This window comes from Notechis scutatus, chromosome 6, assembly GCF_049901735.1.
Source record: "Notechis scutatus isolate UNSWTSFEM ecotype Mainland chromosome 6, rNotScu1.2, whole genome shotgun sequence".
In the NCBI taxonomy this organism is placed as follows: domain Eukaryota; kingdom Metazoa; phylum Chordata; class Lepidosauria; order Squamata; family Elapidae; genus Notechis; species Notechis scutatus.
Window position 1 is genome coordinate 67,626,950 of NC_142014.1, and position 20,377 is coordinate 67,647,326.

At 36.1% G+C, this 20,377-nt stretch overlaps 1 protein-coding gene across 11 annotated transcripts in view; it reads left to right on the top strand.

Moving 5' to 3' along the window:
• CACNA1C (calcium voltage-gated channel subunit alpha1 C) overlaps positions 1–20,377 on the top strand; it is a 446,749-nt gene that overhangs the window by 419,741 nt on the left and 6,631 nt on the right. For all 11 annotated transcript variants that reach the window (XM_087968599.1, XM_087968607.1, XM_087968602.1 and 8 more), the window contains 9 exons: positions 1,763–1,859; positions 4,177–4,279; positions 5,193–5,294; positions 5,502–5,629; positions 6,580–6,714; positions 8,035–8,387; positions 15,569–15,700; positions 17,156–17,259; positions 18,512–18,615. In XM_087968599.1, the coding sequence (XP_087824725.1) occupies positions 1,763–1,859; positions 4,177–4,279; positions 5,193–5,294; positions 5,502–5,629; positions 6,580–6,714; positions 8,035–8,387; positions 15,569–15,700; positions 17,156–17,259; positions 18,512–18,615 (1,258 nt within the window). The remainder of the gene's footprint in view (positions 1–1,762; positions 1,860–4,176; positions 4,280–5,192; positions 5,295–5,501; positions 5,630–6,579; positions 6,715–8,034; positions 8,388–15,568; positions 15,701–17,155; positions 17,260–18,511; positions 18,616–20,377) is intronic.

The window sequence follows — 20,377 nt, forward strand, 5'->3', positions numbered from 1 at the left end:
TCCAGACTACCTCAGTGCACTCAGAAAATTTCTAATCTTATTTATATGAAATATTATATAAGAATATAGAAACAATCAAGGTCATTAATATTATGCTTCCTAAGTACACTATGCATCATATCAATTATTTGATCACCTAGGCAATTGAATAGGTGGTGGCCTCATATCTCTGCATTCATCTAAATTATACTAATTACCTAGATTGATTTGAGTTGAGCTTTTGGCTGGCAGGAGATACTGAAACTCCTTTTATTTACTTGGTAAATTGCCTTTGCCAGAAATTGCATGAGGAAAATGCTGACCTGCTGCTTGTCCTAGATTTTCAGTAGGTTTCAGTATCACCAACTCCAGATCTTATGATGGAATCAGGCTTTGGGTTTGTGAGTGTTGTTTTCCAAAGATTAGACATCCCACATCTTAGATCATAACTGTACAAGATACAATACACCTTTCCTAGTCCCCTGATTTCCAATTCCACCCTTCTAGGCTTTGCAAATTAATGTGGCTATGTAAATAAGCCCTCAAAGATCATCCTTGTAACAGGTAAAAGTCTTAATGTCTGTAAAGTGGCATACAACCTTTGTCTCTCTCCAAATGCCTCTGCACTTGTTGACTAGGTGCTGACACAGTATGTTTGCTGCCAAGCTCCAGGCAGGAATCATATCACAATGAACTGCTTACAGTAGCTTGTGGTCCTTCGCAGTTGATTGATAGCTCTTCTGCTTGCCTGTAATAGTCATACATTCCAGACATCACTTCTCACTTTCTTGTCTATTTGTTGTCTTCTCCTTTTACACTTTTGTAGGCTAAGGGCCTAGTGGGTGGGTGTGTTAAGACTGCCTATATATATCTGCACATTCCTGAAAACACAAGGGTCTGGCTCAATTAGCTAAACATCTGGAACACCAGTGTCAATGCTTATGAGGAAACTGTGAATGGGAAAATGAATGAATGAAAAAGAATGAGCCCATCTCCTCTCAGGTTTTTGGAACTGTAAATATTTATAGATAGTCCTACAGTTCATTTAATGACCACTCAAAGTTACAATGGCATTGAAAAAAATAATTTGGGATTTTTGTCACTCTTAAAACCATTGCAGCATCCCTGTAGTCTTCTGATCAAAATTCAGATGCTGGGCAACTGACTTATATTTATGACAGTTGCAAAGGTCATGTGATCACCTTTTGTGACCTTCTGACAAGCAAAGTCAATGGGGAAGCCAGATTCAATTAACTACCATGTTACTAACTTAACTATACTGATTCATTGAACAAGTGTGGCAAGAAAGGTCATAAAATGGGACAAAACAGCTTTTAACAACTGTCTTGTTTAGCAACAGAAAGTTGGGGCTCAATTGTGGTTGTGAGTCAAGCAATACATGCACTGCCATTTGAGAAAAGGGATAAGTTGAATCTATCCTTGAGGAAGTGAAGGTGGGAAGCATGTCTGCTTAGCTGCAGCTGCTTTTCCCAAATGCAGATAGCAACCCCAGCTGCATTCCCTCACAGGAATGCTTTTTTGCAGTACTTTTGGTCTTCCCTGTCCAAAAGGAAGTTCTGAAACACATTGTTTGACATCTAAGCAAACGTTCTATGGTTCTTATAAGGTTACTTATTATATCCCCTGATGTTCAACATTTACATGAAATTGCTAGGAGAAATCATCCAGAGCACTGGTATAATCAGACACCAAATTCCAAGGAATCCACCAGTATCCTTGGATATTGCCTGACAAGCTTTCTTTTTTTAAAATTTTCCTGTAGAGGACGTATCAAACATCTAGATGTTGTAACACTCCTGCGTCGGATACAACCTCCTCTGGGTTTTGGAAAGCTCTGTCCTCACAGGGTAGCTTGCAAGGTATGATAAGTTTCTGTTCCCTTCCTGTTACTGTTTTGCTTTATTTTTTCTTATATTCTAATGGATGACAAACCCCATACACTGTGACCATTGGTCATATTGATGGGAGGATAGGAATTGTCATCCAATATAATATTAATACTCAGAGCTTGTGATTTCTAGAATTTCTATTATGCAGTTAATAGATGTTATTATCATGAAATGTGCACTCGTTTCTTAGACTTTTGCTTGGTTGACTGCCTTTTGTTAACATTTAATGTTTTTATTTAAAATAATTATTTTCTAGATATTAGTATTGTTTCAATATTAGTATAGTTATTAAAATTAATCCCAATGTACACTTTAAAATACATACTGCTACTTTTGTCAACAACATCAGATTGACCAAAAAACCATCAATCAATTGCAAAAGTCAGCTTTACTTGGAATAGCTTACATTTGCCAAATGTTTAGACTGGATTTGACATTTTTATCCATCTAGCACAGTGGTTCTCAACCAAGGGTGGGATTCTACTGGTTCTGTCCACTTCTGTAGAACCAGTTGCTCTGAAAGCAGCAAACAGAGAGCATACATAGAACCGGTTCTATGTCCGCTGATGTTTTGGCCCACTCGCCCGCCTGACCTTTATTTCCTGCTTTTTCTTACCTGACCTTTATTTCCTGCTTTTTTAACCGCAGCTGCTTTGCGCGATACAGCTGCGGTTGAAAAAGCAGGAAAAAAAGGGCTTTTCCAACCGCTGCACACTTGCACGCAGCACTGCTCAGCTGTCCGGGCAGCTCAGCAGGTTGTAAATTGCACTCGCACGATAACACAGAACTGGTAGCTATACTGGTCAGATGCCATCCCTGTTCTCAACCTTCCTAATGCCGCAACCCTTTAATACAGTTCCTCATGTTGTGGTGACCCCCTTCTCTACATGATCCATTGCCATGGGATGGTTTGCTAATGAAAATAATATATAACAATTGCTTTAATAATACAAAAGACGATACATGGCATAGTTCAGTCAATACAGTTCATTAAAGTTTCCTATGATTTACCATTCTCTGTGTTGTTTTTTTACATACCTGTTACTATCACAAGGAGGCAGTATTCACATCAACCACAGATGAATATAAAAAGACTGATCAGCATCTAGATTAAGTTCCCATGGTACAGATATTTTTTTTGCAGTAGTTGATGATTTTACAGTGCATGATTTTACATTTACCCAGTAATTATAACTCATGAAGTGTCATTTTACCTCCAATACTGCTGCTTTCAACACAGTAGCTGCTTTTAACTGAGTAGCTGCTTTCAACACAGCAATTGCTTTCTACACAGCAGCTGCTCTCTACACGTGTGACTGGTCCGCATAAGTACATTATGACGCCAACCCTTTCACATACACCTGTATTTGTACGGGGTCTTATGTGATGGGGTTGGCGCGATGATGTCATCACGCTGGATACTCGTATGTGGGTGTATCTGCATGTGGGCGGACCCGCCTGGAGACGGATAGAGGAGCGGTGTCTCAGTTCCTAAGACCGTCGAAAATATGTGTTTTCCAATGGTCTTAGGCGACCCCATGAAAGGGTCATTCGACCCCCAAAGGGGTCACGACCCACAGGTTGAGAACCGCTGATCTAGCAAATCCTTCTCAAGGAACTGGGATAGACAGATGTTATTGTTTGATGGTTGTGAAGATACCATTGCAAAACATAAGCTATTCCAACAGAGAACAACATTTGGAGGTCTTCTAGTCCAATCCCCTGGTCAGGCAGGAAACACAGACAAATGGTTATCCAATCTCTTCTTTAAAACTTCCACTGTTGGAGCATTCACAACCTCTGGAGGCAAGTTTTCCCACTGATTAATTGTTCTAAATATTAGGAAATTTCTCCTTAGTTCTCACCATGAGACTTCTGGTGATTTTGTCAATGCTGATAGGTTGACATTGCTGACATCAATTTTAAGGATTTATTTATAGATAAGAGAGGATATAGGGAAAAGAGTATTTGTTATATTTTAAGAAATGGTGATAAGTTATTAAAATTGTTTATAGATGTTGTGATGAAGGAGAAATTTCTTTATATATTTCTTGTCTTTTCTTAATATATTCTTATTTTTCCTTTCTGTTTCTTTGTTTCCTTTTCTGCATCTCCTACTTTTTCTTTTTATTGTATTAGTTTTTTCAATTTTTATTAATCTTTATTGTTGTAATTATAATTCTTAATACAATTACTATAAAATGAAATTGGGAAAGCCGTATATGAATTGATATAGTATAGGCCACATAATTCAATATTGTGTTTCTCTCTTTTTCTTCCCTCATAGCGTCTTGTCTCTATGAATATGCCATTGAATAGTGATGGAACTGTTATGTTTAATGCAACCTTATTTGCACTAGTAAGAACAGCACTGAGAATCAAAACAGAAGGTAAGACAATAGCAGAAATAAATGGGATTCTTGATAAGTTTCTTATAGCATATGTGTTATCATGCCATAAAATAATAGAAACAGATTTGGGAGGGGCCAATTACCTGTTCATTGATAAATCCAATAAATCCAAATTAAAGTATCCCTGAAAATGTGAATAGTAGTTGTTAACCAAGAATTACCTGTGTTTACAATGAAAAGGCAAGAAACGAAAGGAACAGATGTATATTCATATCCAAATTAATTTCTGTTCATAACATCTTTTTTTCTGTCTCAAAGAGCTTAATTAACTTTTCTTGAGGCAGGTTTTTATTTCCATATTAATATGCAGAAGATGCAAACAGTTTCAATTCTGAATTTACCTCATAGTTAAAATTGCATTTATCACGCCATTGTCTTTAAGTGTTGTATTGCAGTATCATAAACTAAGATAGTATAGTCTAAGATAGTCTTCATAATATAGAAGACTATAGCTAGATATTTGATGAATTAAGAGTTACTTGAGTAGGTGCAATATGACTTATGATCCACTCAAATGTCATATATAGATACAACTTTGTCACTGAAGTAGCCCCTAACCTCTAGCTGTAGAGAATCCTTTAACTTTCTTCTGTTCAAGAGAATCTTTACATTCTAATTTCTCTGAATACCATTCTACCTTTATAGGATCATTAACTTAAATCTGGCTTTGTCCTTTAGCCTTAAAAACCCAATCTATTACTATGTTTTACAAATCATAGCCAAAAGACAACCTTTTTTTTATTTAATTGGCTTTAATAGGATCAGAGTTATTAAGAATCCTATTATAAGATAGCCTCTTATTTTTAAATGGCTCTCTTTTTATCTGTGGACCAGATAAAAGTACTGTTCCATACAAGAACTGATTTTTTTAAATTAATATTTCTTCTTATAGGTAATTTGGAACAAGCCAATGAGGAGTTGCGTGCAATCATTAAGAAAATCTGGAAGCGCACTAGCATGAAGTTGTTGGATCAGGTTGTACCCCCAGCAGGGGGTGAGTCCATCTTTTTTTTTTTCAATATTCTATTTAATACCAAGTCCAATCTGTAATACACTCTGAAATTCCTGAATAAAGGCTGGGGATTAATTTTTTTAAATAGTAGGGCACTAATAGTTTGTTAATAAATTACAAAAGCAAATAAACTATCAATTGTTTTAGCTTTTTCTTTGATTTTTTCCCCCCAAAATGTTTGCCATCTAGATGACGAAGTTACAGTTGGAAAATTCTATGCCACATTCCTGATTCAAGAGTACTTCCGGAAATTCAAAAAACGCAAAGAACAGGGTCTTGTGGGCAAACCTTCACAACGTAATGCTCTTTCTCTACAGGTAAATATTCAATACATAGCATGAGGTTTACAGAAAAGAAAGTCAAGAGTAGATCTTCTGTATATTGCTTAGCATTATTGATAGAAACTATCAGCCCAGCAGTTTCATTATCCTTCCTACCAAAGAGCTACTCTAGAAACTGTGAGAAACATCTCTTTAAATATATGAATTTAGTTAAGTTTGATGTTACAAACTCAAGACGTTGATCCCCAGCCCCAATTTTAAAAATATTTTCATTTAATCTAATAAATTGGGTATACCAGTTATCATTAACATATCTTTTTAGTTATTAGAATTAATTATAAATAGGGCCTTTTAGTTAAAATTGTCTATGTAAGAACCACTGGTTGGAAATAAGGTATCTTGATAACAAATATACTTACTTCTAGATTAATATACTTGGACCAAATATTTAGAGCATAATTATGAGGAAGTGAAGTTATGAGGTTATTCTATAAATAGCATCTCAAGGATCCATCATATAGATCCTACAAAAAATGTAGTGAAATTTAGGAAATGTTTATGAAATTATTTATTATAGTTTTCATCATATTTTCCCTAAACTTCAGAATAGACCAAGTAACTTCACTGCATGAGAACAAGTTATAGGTTACATTCTTTTGAGTCCCACTGTCACAGATGGATTGAAAGTGGTACTATTTTTCTGAATTGCTTTTTTCATATTTCAGATACAGGGAAACTATTACTGCAAAACTCTACAAAAGTTTTTTTGTCAATTTAGAATTGCAGATTGAATCAGCTAATAGGGAAATAGCATTTAGCACAAATATGTTTATGCTAAATTACTTGTGCCCAAAATAGCCAGCACTACAACATCCAATTACATTGAAACTTAGTAGCTGTTAAGAACCAATGTTGATAAATACTGTATTTTAAGATCAATTTTATTTCTTCTATCTACCAGTATGCTAAACCATAATATTTTCTAGGCTGGTCTGCGCACATTACATGACATTGGACCAGAGATTCGAAGGGCAATATCTGGAGACTTAACAGCAGAAGAGGAATTAGACAAGGCCATGAAAGAAGCTGTTTCTGCTGCTTCTGAAGATGATATTTTCAGAGTAAGTGCTTTCATCATGAATCTGATATGCAGCAGAATGATCCAAACATATTCAGTCAGATTCATGGACTGAAATATATGCAGTGCAGGATGAACAGAGAAGATTATATAACTACGAATAATAAAAAACAGAAAATTTAAAAAGGCATTTCAAAGTTATTTATACTGCAATTAGCAAGCATCATCTGTGTTTTTAGTCAGTATCTACTTACAGAATCAATAGAGAGGATTGGCAGAAGTAGTGCATAGACCTGAGGTTTAAAAGACTTATGCCCCTTCTTAGCTGGATGTGATTAATACAACATTAAAAATAAAATTCTTTCCATCACTACTGTTAATGTTATGTTGCTACATTCCCAACATGTTAAAGCAGGAATGAACAGCCCCAAGAACCGCATTACTTGCTGCGTTGTGAAATTACAAGTATGCATACATACAAACATTCACCAATACACAGACACAGGTTTCATTCATCTCTCTCCCTTGCCCTCTTCCTCCTCTGCAGCTTTGGAGAAGAAGACAATAACCTAAAGGAATCTATTGTAGAAATCAAGCAACTCTAAGGTGGTTTCTACTTAGCTCACTTTCCCCTTAATGAAGGGTTGCTGGGAATTCAGTTCAGGGTTGGTGAATTCCCAGTGTAATAATTCAGGAATATGAATGTCAAAAGATGGAGGATATGAAGAATTTCTATTCTATTCCTGATAAGACCAGAAGCATCCTGATTACATGACAAGTACATTGCTGTGCAAAAGGGAAACTAAGACATTGTCCATTGGAGTTTTAAGAGCCAGATATTTATTTGCAAGTACTGCTCCACAAAAGCATCCTATGAAATGGATTGCTGAATGCACACAACAGGGTGTGCTATTATAACATATTCAGCAACCATTTGTTCAATTACCATTTGAAGTTACAGCAGCAATGAACAAAGAGATTTATGACCGGTCGTCATAGTTGCAACTATTGCAGCATCCCTGTGGTCACATGATTGCAATTTGGGCACTTGGCCACCAGCTCACAATTATCACAATTATGGCTCCAGCATTCCACTATCACATGATCGCCATTCGTGACCTGCATGCTGGTTTCTGACAAGCAAAGTCAGTGAGGAAAGCCAACAGGAATCACAAATGACAGTCATGTGTTGCTGTGCATAATGACCATGTGGGATTTGCCTAACAATAGCAACTGGAACTGCAAAACTACCATCCTAAATCAGCCCAGTTGTGTTATATTTGCTTTACAACCTCCTATAGGACTACTACCTTTGTAGTGGTGCTTTTATTCATTCATTAATATGCTTGTGTTTTGCTTCCAGAGAGCTGGTGGTTTGTTTGGAAATCATGTCAGCTATTACCAAAGTGATGGCAGAAGCTCATTCCCTCAGACATTCACTACTCAGCGCCCTTTGCACATCAACAAATCTAGCAACAACCAAGGAGACACTGAATCCCCATCCCATGAGAAGCTTGTTGACTCCACCTTCACTCCAAGTAGTTACTCTTCATCAGGTTCCAATGCTAACATCAATAATGCCAACAATACTGCCTTGAGCCGCTTTTCTAATCCACCAAGCTATCACAACACTGTCAGCACCGTGGACAGCTACAGCACCCCTTCCTCCGCCACTGTACGGATCCAGGAAGTTCCTTGGAAGTTCAGTAGCAAAAGGTAAAGATTGTTGACAGCAGCAATGTTTCTCTCATTTGCCAATTTAATTGATCATTGTAATGGTGCATGGAACTTCAAAAAGAAATATATAATAATATAACAGAAATTTGAGCCATTATGTATATATAAATAATTACATACATGCATACCTACATACACTTCCTCTCAGGAGATGATGAAAATGGCTATTCCGTACATTTCAAAATATAATTAATTTTAAATCATATTTTAAAATAAACAGAAAATAAATTATTAAATTAAATTTTAATAAAGAATTAGGAGTAAGTACATCCATCAAAAACTTGATGCAACCTAATGCTTGAAGAAATGAATTGAGACAGAGTTTAGTCCTGACCCTTCAAGGTTCAGCCCTATCTCCTTTCTACCTGCTCCTTTGTAAATAAAACTGTTGGATTATTTTATTTATTTGTATCCCACCTTTATTATATTTACAAATAATTCAAGGTGGCAAACATATCCCCTATTTTTTCCACAGCAACCCTGTGAGGTGAGTGGGCCTGAGAAAGTGACTGCTGTAAAGTTTACTAGCAAGCTTTCATAGCTAAAGTGGGACTTGAACTCACAGTCTCCTGCTTTCTAGCTTTAATTACTACTAAACTACTCCAAAGACATTACAAAACAATGTTTTATTATTTGTCAACACTTTTTGAGAAAATTTTAAACAAAATCAGCATATAAGAGATCCTATAATAGAACCCAAGAATGTAAGTTGGGGTACTCAAGTAAAAAATCCTAATGGCTTCTTGGTATTCATTTACTTATCTACTTAGTAGGTTCCCAGTTTTCCAGTTGGAAAAACAACTCTGAATGGACCACCTGCATAGGGAATTCCAAGGTTCAAATTTCCTCATATTTCTTCTTCATTTGGGCCAGATAGTTAATGTCTGTAACATTATAAATATTACAGCTTCATAATCTAAAAAGAGCTTTAATGTATGTAAATCTTAATATAGTATCATGTTTCTAATAAAGATTGACCAGTTGGCTCCCCAAAAACTCAGAAGAATAGGAAAGAAGGTATTAGCTCATATTCACTGATTATTGGCAGGATTGTTGCTTTTTTATTATTGAACGTTTATAGATAATAGTTACCACAAATTTTCCTAAGAATTATTTAAGGATATCTGTTGCAAATGGCAGCCAGCAATCCATATTCCAGGCAGAAACGGACATAGATTCCTCATCCACAGATGAGGTGCCATCTACAGAGTTAGATTACTCCAGATTCTCCAACTCTAAACCTGAGGTGTGAAAAACATGGGGCTAACTAATTAAAATTGGGAATCCCAGGAAAATGGGAAATCCAGGAAGATTGAAACAAAAAATGCATTTGAGAAATAGGTAGATGTTCCAGCCAGGAATTCTCTGATATTTTTTTTCTCTGTGATGCTAAAGGTTTTTTTTTTTAAAGATTTCTTTTTTGCAACCTAGTGAAGTGCGTCCAATTATCTATTCATCAGGGTAAGCATGGATATGTTGTGTTTATAATCCAAGTTGAAATCTCTGCAGTATCAAAATTTGGCAGGGAAAAAAAAATCTGTTTCCATTTATATCAGACAAGTATCATCTAGCATTTCCTTTGCTTTGTAAACTCAAGTCATGTTGCATTTTGCATGGTATTTTTTATTTTGGCAGGGTTTTTTCTTTTTTCTAACAAAGTCTAATTTTGTTTTTACTCCTATCTAATTGATTTTCTCTTCTAAGCAAAGGGGGAGGGACAGGGAGGACTTGTAATCTTCTCCATCTCAACATAACACAGGCACTATTGGACAATTTAAATTATTATTATCTTGCTATCTTTGGGTGATGGGTTCTGAAGTTATCAAAGTAACACTTCAAAAGCAGTAGATGGAACCAGGATAAGAAGATCTAGAGCAGAGGTCGCCAACTTTTTGGACCTCAGGGACCACCAAACTCATAATTTTAAATCCCAGAGACCACTAATATGAATTTTGACTGACAGTGGCTTGCTGATGTTGGTGGGACAGAGAGAGAAAGATCTGATCTAACCTCTCTTTCCCCGCCCCCTCTCACACACACAAACACAGAGGTAGGGGTGGGATTCAAATTTCTTAACAACTGGTTCTGTGGGTGTGGCCTAATTTGTGGGTGTGGCTTGGTCATGTGACTGGCTGGGCATGGCTTGAATGTAAATATTATAAATATTTATATAGATATAGAATGTATTTATAAAAAAGAGCAACTTTTACCCAAAACCAGGCAAAGCAGGCAGCAGATTGAGTTGCTCACAGAATCACAGATTCATTCAGAGATCTATCTGTCATCGGCTACCTGAGTCTGCACTGACAAATAGAAGCTTCAGTCCTAAGGAAGGTTGGGCTCTGCTTAAAACCAGAGCTGAAGATCTAAAGATTAGCCAGAAAGCAACAAATCCAACGATTTTCTGCTTTCTAGCTAATCTAAATCTCCCAGCACAGCAGAACAGCTGATGATCAGAAAAAAAAGGAGAAATAGCAACTTAGCAGGCAAGTTTGCCAGGTAAGGAGTGAGTGGGCGGGGAGAGTTCCCGTAGGGCATGTAGGCGGCGCAGCCTTGTGTTCCTGCGCAGCCTGGATTAATTGCTTTGAGGGTGCTCTGGGGGTGACATTTCTCTGTGGACCACCAAAATTTTCTCGTGGACACCAGTGGGCCATGGACCACCAGTTGGTGACCACTGATCCAGAGTACTCCTGGAAGAAGAGATTGTCCCCTAGGAGCAGAGTCATCCCAATGTTTTTTGTTAGTTAATTCTGTGAGATAATTAAACATATGCAAGATAGTACTTTTTTATCTGATCTAATATTAACCATCCATTATGAGGTTTTTGTGCCCATAAATCCTTTTAAAATATTCAGTATAAAAAGCAAATGTTGAGGATATGTGTGATATAATTAAATATGAAAAGTAAAGTATAAAAAATATAACAAGATCAATCTGTGTCTATTTAAAAGCTTCATTTTATTTTTCTTTCTGTGTGTTTTTCAACCCTCATTACTGTGACCCTTCAGAATAAATAGGCTCAGGCCATGTAGGAAAAGAATAATTGGCAATGAATAAACACTGCATCCTAGAAATTGATGAAAGACCTAATATCTTTTTGATAGATAAAACAAAAAATATTTTATGGTGAATTCAACTTGTAGGTAAATAAAACCAAAGAGTCCTTGTTCTTGCCCTCTTTCAATCCTGACAAACTAGGTATTGAAAAGAAGATTTAAGGGGATTAATGCTTATCATATTGAGATGAAACTGGGATTGATGAAAAAGTATTGCTGAAATGCTTTGGATGTCTAAATCTGACCATTTAATTAATTTGAAACATTTACTTTAAACTGGCAGAAACCACCCTTAACAATTAGGTGGATTGTTTAGTATACTGTACTGAGGAAAATTCATGTAAAATGTCATATTGAGATCCTCTGTAGTTTAATTATTTTTAAAATCATATTGTTTAATAGGAAATATTAGGAAATATTGTTGTTAATATTTTATTTTTGATGAGATTGCATCAGTTCATAGCAAGGCAAAATGACTTATGTCTGCCGTTTTCTGAAGCATAATTTTAAAAGGCTAGGCAAATAGATCTGTGCTCCGGATTTCTACCTTACTCTGCAAAACTATAACAATCAAAAAATACCACTTACTTTCCTTCTTTCCATCTCTGTTCCTGGTTGTCTTCTTTTTTTCTTTCCATGCTTTCCTAATGAATTACGATACATTATTATGAAACATTAGGGAGGGAGGTAATCTTGCTGTTCATCTATATTTCATATAAAAATTCATTTATCAAATCATGTTAAATTTTAGTATTCAGGTGTAGTGAAGGAGGAGAACAATACTGCTGTAACACAGATAAATAAGAGGTTTGTTGCTAATGTAAACAACAAACTTAGAATAATTTTGCGGATTACTTATCCAAAATGCATTACATCGAATAATTGTTAATGTTATGGTCAAACTACGGGTTATGTACAATCTTAACAACTTATTTGCAGGACCACTTGTCCCCAGCCTTTGGGTCTATCCCACTTCTTGTCACAGGATGGACCTGTTTCAGTTCTCCTCCCTGAGGCAATGCCTTTCTATGGCAATGTCTTCACTTTGGAATAATCCCTCTCTGATCCCACCCCACTCAAAGCCCAGATAGCCCAAATCTCCTCACCTTGCAGAAAGCTTTAAAAGAACATTTCCTCTTTTAGATACTTGGTCAGAATGACAGATGATCCTGTTTTCTGGGAAGCAAAATACAGGGATTGATTGACTCTGTTTATGTGTTGTTGACACGTTGCCTATGGATTGCATTACTTCTTATGGTCTCTTAACTGTACTCAAATGTTTTTTTGCTTGGTATTTATTTGATATACTGCCACCTAGAGTCATGATTACACACATCAGGTAGCTATATACATTCTAATCAATAAAAAAATAATCGTTACCGGAATGCTGTTATGTGAATTGGTAGTCTGTTTGGAACAGTGGCAGGGGTCATTTTTTTCTTCCTGTGCTTTTTCTGTATCCTGTACAGAGGTGGATTTATAAACTGTACAGATGCAGAGAGATAACTCAATAAGACATCCATAACAAAGAACATTTATTGGTTCATCAAGTATCCTCATAACTCACGTTTGTGACAAAGTTCTTCTTTTATGACCAATCCTTTGTATATCTGCCTTGTAGTAAAAGATGATTATCTCCTAACCCATCTCGTAGCGATAGAAAGAAGGTGCCATGAGTTAGAGAGTTCAGACAAAGAATGAGGAAAACTTCCCCCAACCCCTCGAGGGTCAAACTAATGACCAATCAGGATTACAGATGTGGCCACGTGACATGAACTACATTTCCCAGGATACCTTTAACTACATTTACCATGATGCATTCCCTTAAGGGGACAGCTCATAATTCCTAAGTAACTATCCAATTCCCAAAGACTGGCTGGGACAGCACACTCCCCGCCTGGAATTGTAAATTCCACTATTAAGAGAAAAGAAGAAAAAAAAATTAACTATAAACTAAGATAAGCAGTAAACAGTAATACTATTAATAGCATATAACTATATAACTAAAAAAAACAGCTATATAACTAAAAAAAACAGTAAACATTAATAAAGCATCAAACAAAGCAAAGCATGCAAAGCTTGAGGTTCAATCTTCAAGTTTGGCCTCTTGGTGCAAGTCTGCTGGTCACCTCTGGCAGTCTTTTAGGGTGTACAGGTACTCTTGGTAGCAAAGGTGAAAGTCTGGAGGTCGCTTCTGGCGGCCTTTTAGGGTTGACAGGTAGTCTTGGAGGCAAAGGTGAAAGTTTGGTGGTCGCTTCTGGCGGCCTTTTAGGATTGGAATGGTACTCTTCCACGGTGTCAAAGGGCGTCTGGTGGTTGTTGGCGGCCGTTTATTCTGGAACGTCATTCTTGTTTTCGATGGTGCTAAAGGGCGTCGGAATGCTGTTGGACTGGATGGTGCTAAGGCATTTGCCTGGGTTGGAGTCTGCATCTGGTTGACACTGACAATTCCTACGATCCCCCATCCTAGTGGAGATTTGATGGCCACTGGGCCGTCTACAGGGCCACCGACTGATTCGGAGAAGAGAAAGGCACGTGGGGCAGCAGCAGCTTCCGGATCTAGAGCAGGAAAGTAATGAGCCAGGTGCTGTAGGTGAGGCATGCTACTTATGAACTCAGGTGTCATGATCTGACTGTGGTCATTCGGCATTCAAACACGGGTGGCAGTGGGAACCGCGAACTTCCATGCAATAACTCTATGCATAGTCCAGTAGCTCTCCTCCCCGCCGTTCTTCTTGCTCCATGGCATGTTGATACAGTGATGGGAAGTTTTTCTTGTTGCACTTCAAAGAGGTCGAAGAATGCAGGTCTGGCCAGGGTGCAGGTCAAACTAGTGACCAATCAGGATTACAGATGTGGTCACATGACATGAACTACATTTCCCAGGATACCTTTAACTACATTTACCATGATGCATTACCTTAAGGGGACAGCTCATAATTCCTAAGTAACTATCCAATTCCCATAGACTGGCTGGGACAGCACAGTGCTGTTTTTCTGAATCACAGTTGCATTTATAATTAGCTTGTTTTTTTTTAAATAGCAAAAAAAATAGATACATGGAAAACAATAATTTAGCCACCTGCCCCTCTGATTTACTCCTAAACTCAGAATAAAACAGTGACAGTTATTTCAATTAATTCACAGTAATGCATGTGAATCACCAAATACCAGTGAGATGACAATAATGGCAAAATAAATGTGTTTAAGATGTGTATATAGGTTTTCTGGAAGCAAAGCAATTTAAAAATTACACTATCAACAAGATAAAATGCAATTACATACATGAGTCCCGAGCAATACTATCAGATCATTTGAATATCAATGTAGGTTTCAAACTTGTTTTTTTTTAAAAAAAAAATAGTTTATTATTATTATTATTATTATTGTTGTTGTTGTTGTTGTTATATTTTCCATTTCAGAAGTATGACATGCATGGTGAACAGAAAATCTAAGGCAGATGCTTCATATCTTGCTTCCCCATTTCCAAATTAATTTCCATACATGAGATCTGTATCTCATTTGCCTGGCCAATTCAATTTGGCAGGGTTGGCATATCCTGGTTTCCAAATAATGCTATCTGGAATAAAGTTCACCTCAGAATCTGAATACCTATTCTATTAGTATTTTAAAGAATCTTAAAGACAAGACTAATATTCCTTTCTTCCTTTTTGTTCCCCTCTAGGTTTATTTTCTTTGTCATTGTTGTTCGTTTGTCTTATGCTGTTTTTAGGTTTTCACATTGTTCTTTGTTTTTAAAAGTTTTAACAACTGTAAGCTGCCCAGAGTTACTGGGAGTCCAATGGTATATAAATTTAAGATGGTTCGTTGCACAGGCAACAGATGTTCAGACTAGATTTGGCATTTTTGTCTGCCTATCAAGTCCTTTTCAAGGGATAGGCAGATGTAAATGTTTGATGGTGTTAGGGTATTGTCACAGGATATAAGCTGTTCTAAGTAAAGTATGTATCACTGTTATCTTTCTTGTAAGTTAATTTTGCCAGAATCTGTTTAAAAATAATGCAGCAGAATCGGTGTTTCCACTGCAGCATTTCTACATTTTCTTCATTATCCCTAAGCCATTCTGATCTTTTTGCTTATTAGATCCTATTCCAGAGACAGCCAAGTAGCAATTGTTAGTGAAGAGGAAGCTCCTCAGGAGGAAGAAACATATAGTGAGCAGTTAAATGAAGAAACTGAATATTGTAGTGAACCAAATTTGTTATCACCTGAAATGTGAGTATTTTATTGTAGTATGCAAGTTGTTTTGGAATTTTAGGATTGGAATCACAACATTCAGTTTTGCCTTTCCAATAGTTCCAGGTTAGAAATATATTAGTAACTTTTTCCATATATTTATACAATAGTTTAATTTGTAATTTGCTGATAATAGAATATACAAGGATAGAAAAAATAATAGTGAACAAGCAAGTAAAGTATTTGTAGGCAAATCATAATTTAGCATTGTACCTGAATTAATAATTTAGTGCTGTAGTATGAAAATAAATACTGTTGGTAAGTCATAAATCCAGGCACATGTATATCACACACATAAAGGAATTATTTCTGGTTTTACCACTAGTTAGCTCCCAGATTCTTCTATAAGAAGTTCTCTATAATGAGAAGAATATAATACTTGGATTCAATTTCTTGAGGTTATAAAAACCTGCTTCCACATACCAATATATTCCTAATTTTTTGAATGAATTATCAATGTATTCCTAATTATACTATTGTGAGTATAATTAGTATGGTAGGCTGTTTAAAAAAGAAAAATGATTGAAAACTAAATAAAGAAACTCGTTCTAAAATATTGTTCTGACCAAGGCTTCCTGAGACAGTAACAATCATGTACTGTTCCCAAAACCCTTATTTTTTTATTTCAACAGCTGTGAATGATATACATTCACAGCCCGTAATGAGTCTCAAACAGTTTATGAATAGTCCAACAGAAGTCTGCCAGTCTTTCGAGATAAGGCTGATAAGCACCCACCTTTATCTCCCTTGAAATGCTGCCAACAACTAACTTGCCAATTAGCTGTACAAGCCCAAATGGAGCACAAAGTCAACACAGAGCTTCAGATTTTAAACCAACCAGAATGAACAAAATTGCTGCAAAGGCTCGTGTCATTTTGCTCCTCCTTTATGTCTTATGGAAGAGGCCAATCATCTCCAAGCCTTACTCCTGAGTCACCCCTTTTGTCTTAACTGTTCTTGCCTTCTGGCAGGTCTGTGCAAGCACGCACTGGGAACAGGCTCCCACTGTTCCTCTGCCTTGCTGATGTCAACTTCTGGAGGCTCCGGAGTCAGCACATAACTCTCAGATGGCCCTGGCCCCATCTCTGTATCGGACTCAGATCCCTCGTCCGAGCCCTCCCCAGATTCCAGGACTGGCCCATATTCCACCCCAGTGTCCGACTTTGCTGCCAGCTCCTCAGGCCACCGGTGGACCATAACAAATATCATTCTCAAATATTTCATCATTCCATTGTGATACGAGTAATAGCTTGGTATGTGGAACAGAACTGAGAGGCAAAATCTGCAGATTTGGAGATTAGACTACTAACCCTACATTGTATAGTTTGACAACCTAATTAAATCTGATAGAAGAGGCTGTGTTCCTCTTTAAGAACTGTACAACATGTTGGCTAATTCGTATATTTTGGAAAAACATGACATTTTTAATTACAGGTTATCATACCAAGATGATGAACACAGACAGTTAACTCTCCCAGAGAGCAAAGAAGACATCCAGCCATCTCCAAAGATTGGATTTCTACATTCCTCATCACTAAGTAATACTGTTGACATTGTAAAAATTGTGCAATCTATTAAAAATCTATCATTTGTTGAAAACATGAAATAGATTACACAGCTGATACATATTTTCATGGCTTTCAGCTATTAGCTGCCAGAATGTTGGAATGTACTGAAATTCTGTCAATTTATCCTGGATCACAAACATTATTCAACTACTTGAGAACTGCTATTGAATTAAAACTTGCAATTCAGATAGGTTAACCCTTGTTTTCAAATAAACAAATATTGTGTCTTCATTGTATATCTTCAAACTATAAAACATATACATTACAGGGAAATCTTGTAAAATGAGAGTTCCTATCTAGATTATTTTTGACATTCATATTTTGCAGATGATACACATTTTTTTTAAAAAAGGCAAAATGCTCTGCTATGTAGGTTTCTACTTATAGTCCAGATTTATTATCCCAATGAGAAATAGACCACATAAATATATACAATGTTTAATTAAGAACTGTGTAAACCCAAATTATGTGTTTGTCAGCTTAACATAAAAGCCCAATAGCTGAGGGGAAATTCCTAATCTTTTCTATGCCTTTGATTTTCTTCTACAAATGCCATATCACACACAAACAGAGAGAGAACTATTTTGCCTCAACTCACGTTTATTTAAGAGAATTGGGCTAAAAATATAAACAGAATATGTTTAATTGTAGAATATGGCAATACCCTTTTAGTTGAAAAGTTCTTACCGTAAGTAACAGAGTCCTATCAGTGATACAAGGGAAGTATGATATTTCAACATAAGATCATAATTGAGCCCAGGATTATAGTCATAAGTCATGCTGGTTGTTAAGTAGGTCACAATGTGTTAGTGCACCAATTTTACTATGTTTTTGCAGTGGTCAATAAGCAAACACTATGGTTATTAAACAAACTCCATGGCCATTAAACAAACCCAGTGGCCATTTTTTGCCAGCAACTAGGAGTAAATGCTGATTTCAGTCACAAGACGCAGGACACTGCAAACAGTCATAAATGAAGGCTAGTTGTCAAGCACCCAAAGTGCAATCAGATGACCGTGGGGGGAAGCAGCCATCAGAATTTTGAAATTGTATAATAGCTCTGTGGAGGTCCATTGTAATTTCAAACAGTCGCTTAAGTGACTAGTTGTAAGTCAAAGGTTACCTGTATTTGGTACCCGTGTCTGCTTCATAGGTTAATGCTCTTTTCAGTGATTATGCAGTTGGACTAATCTATTTTCATACTGTGCAATTGGCTTTCTAGGTCGAAGAGCATCCTTTCATCTGGAGTGTCTAAAGAGACAGAAAAATCAGACTGCAGGTGTTCCCCAGAAAACAATATTACCTTTGCGCCTAGTACGTCACCAGGTGAGTATTTGCATCTAGAAACAGCTATTTTTTGAATCATATTGCATTTAAAAAATAAGGTACACAATCTGATCTTTTGATTATAAGTGGTATGGTTAATTTTCTGACCTGAATGTATGCATTTAATAAGATATATGTATCTAATGTCCAAAGAATACATCTAATAAAAAGATTATTAGTGAAAGTAACATCAAATTAATATTGTAAATAATAAGCTATCTGCTTAAAATATCACTACTGAATTCTGTTCTATAGAATTGGAAAAGTGATTGAAGACTGTGGGTAAGATCTTCCTTTATATTTGATGACTTATTTTCCTAAAGCAAATTCCCAACAGCACAAGAGATATCAAAAATTGAAAACAAACAAAATATTATGGTATCAACTGCATGTGATGAAATGGACTGTAGCTACAAACACCCATGCCATAATATATTTGTTTCTTGATAAAGTACTGTAAGAGTCTTAAAGATGTCATTTCTTAATACAACAGATTTAACTGAATCACTTATCTAAAAAATGTTACCCGCCTGGAAGACTGAGATGTTTTCAGAGACAAAGTTTACTATAGCTCATGAAGAAAAATATAAAGAGTGTTTTTTGCATGAAACCCAAATCAGGGTTTGGATAGGGTTTTGCACAGTGAAGAGGGGGAAAAAAAAGAAAAAGTCTGCTTTTGAAGTGATAATTTTCTCTTCCAGCTACCAAATCTGATAACACAGTATTTTAATACTTAAATACAATCTTTCCCAGATTTTACAGATTGACCTTCCTTGTAACAGATTGAGTGGCGTAAGATGGGATGTCATTAACAATGTCCAGGAGAATTCTTTATCTATTCATTTTTTTTAAGCTAAAGATAGACTATTAGATATTTGGAACCCAGTAGCCATCAAAGCTTTTTGGAGGCTAAACTCCAGCCCAACTGCTATATTGCTCCATTAACACAGCACTATTTCAAGCAGATCTGATCAAAGTTGAAGCTTAAGTCTGATTTTTATTAATCAACTATTGGTTTAAAAACTAAACTACCTTCTAGTGAGTTTTTCACTTCTCGCATTACTAGATAATAATTATTGATACAGAAATGCAATATCTCATATGGCTATCATCTTATATGGGCAAATTTTATGCTGCAATTTTCACTCTATATTTACTTTATATTGGCCAAAGAATATAATAAAATCATGGAATTGGATAATTTAAAATAGGGCATGATGTTACAATGTCTTAAAACAATGCAAGGAGAAATATTTGTTATAATAATCTGTCACAGAAATCGTGGTGATTATCTACATATCATGTGGAGGTGCTAGTTTATCCAAACACAACTTCCCAGCAAGCACACTAGAGCTTCAGATGAATGGTACTTTTCTCTATTCCCAAAACAATGATAGAATCACTCCTACATATAAAGTACATGTAAATTATCTTAAAATCCATTAAACTGTCCATCAAATTCTAAATGGCATTATGCTATACACAAGAATGATGAGAACCATGTATTATCTTTGTTCAATTAGCAAGTTTCAACTTACAAATAGGTGAAGAGCAGACATTCATTTTTTGTTAAAGTTTTGTAATAGAATAGAATAATAGAATAGAATAGAATAGAATAGAATAGAATAGAATAGAATAGGAATTCTTTATTGGCCAAGTGTCATTGGACACACAAGGAATTTGTTTTGGTGCAAATGCTCTCTGTGTTCTTAAAAAGAAAAAAATATATTCGTGAGGAATCATAGGTATAACACTTAATAGT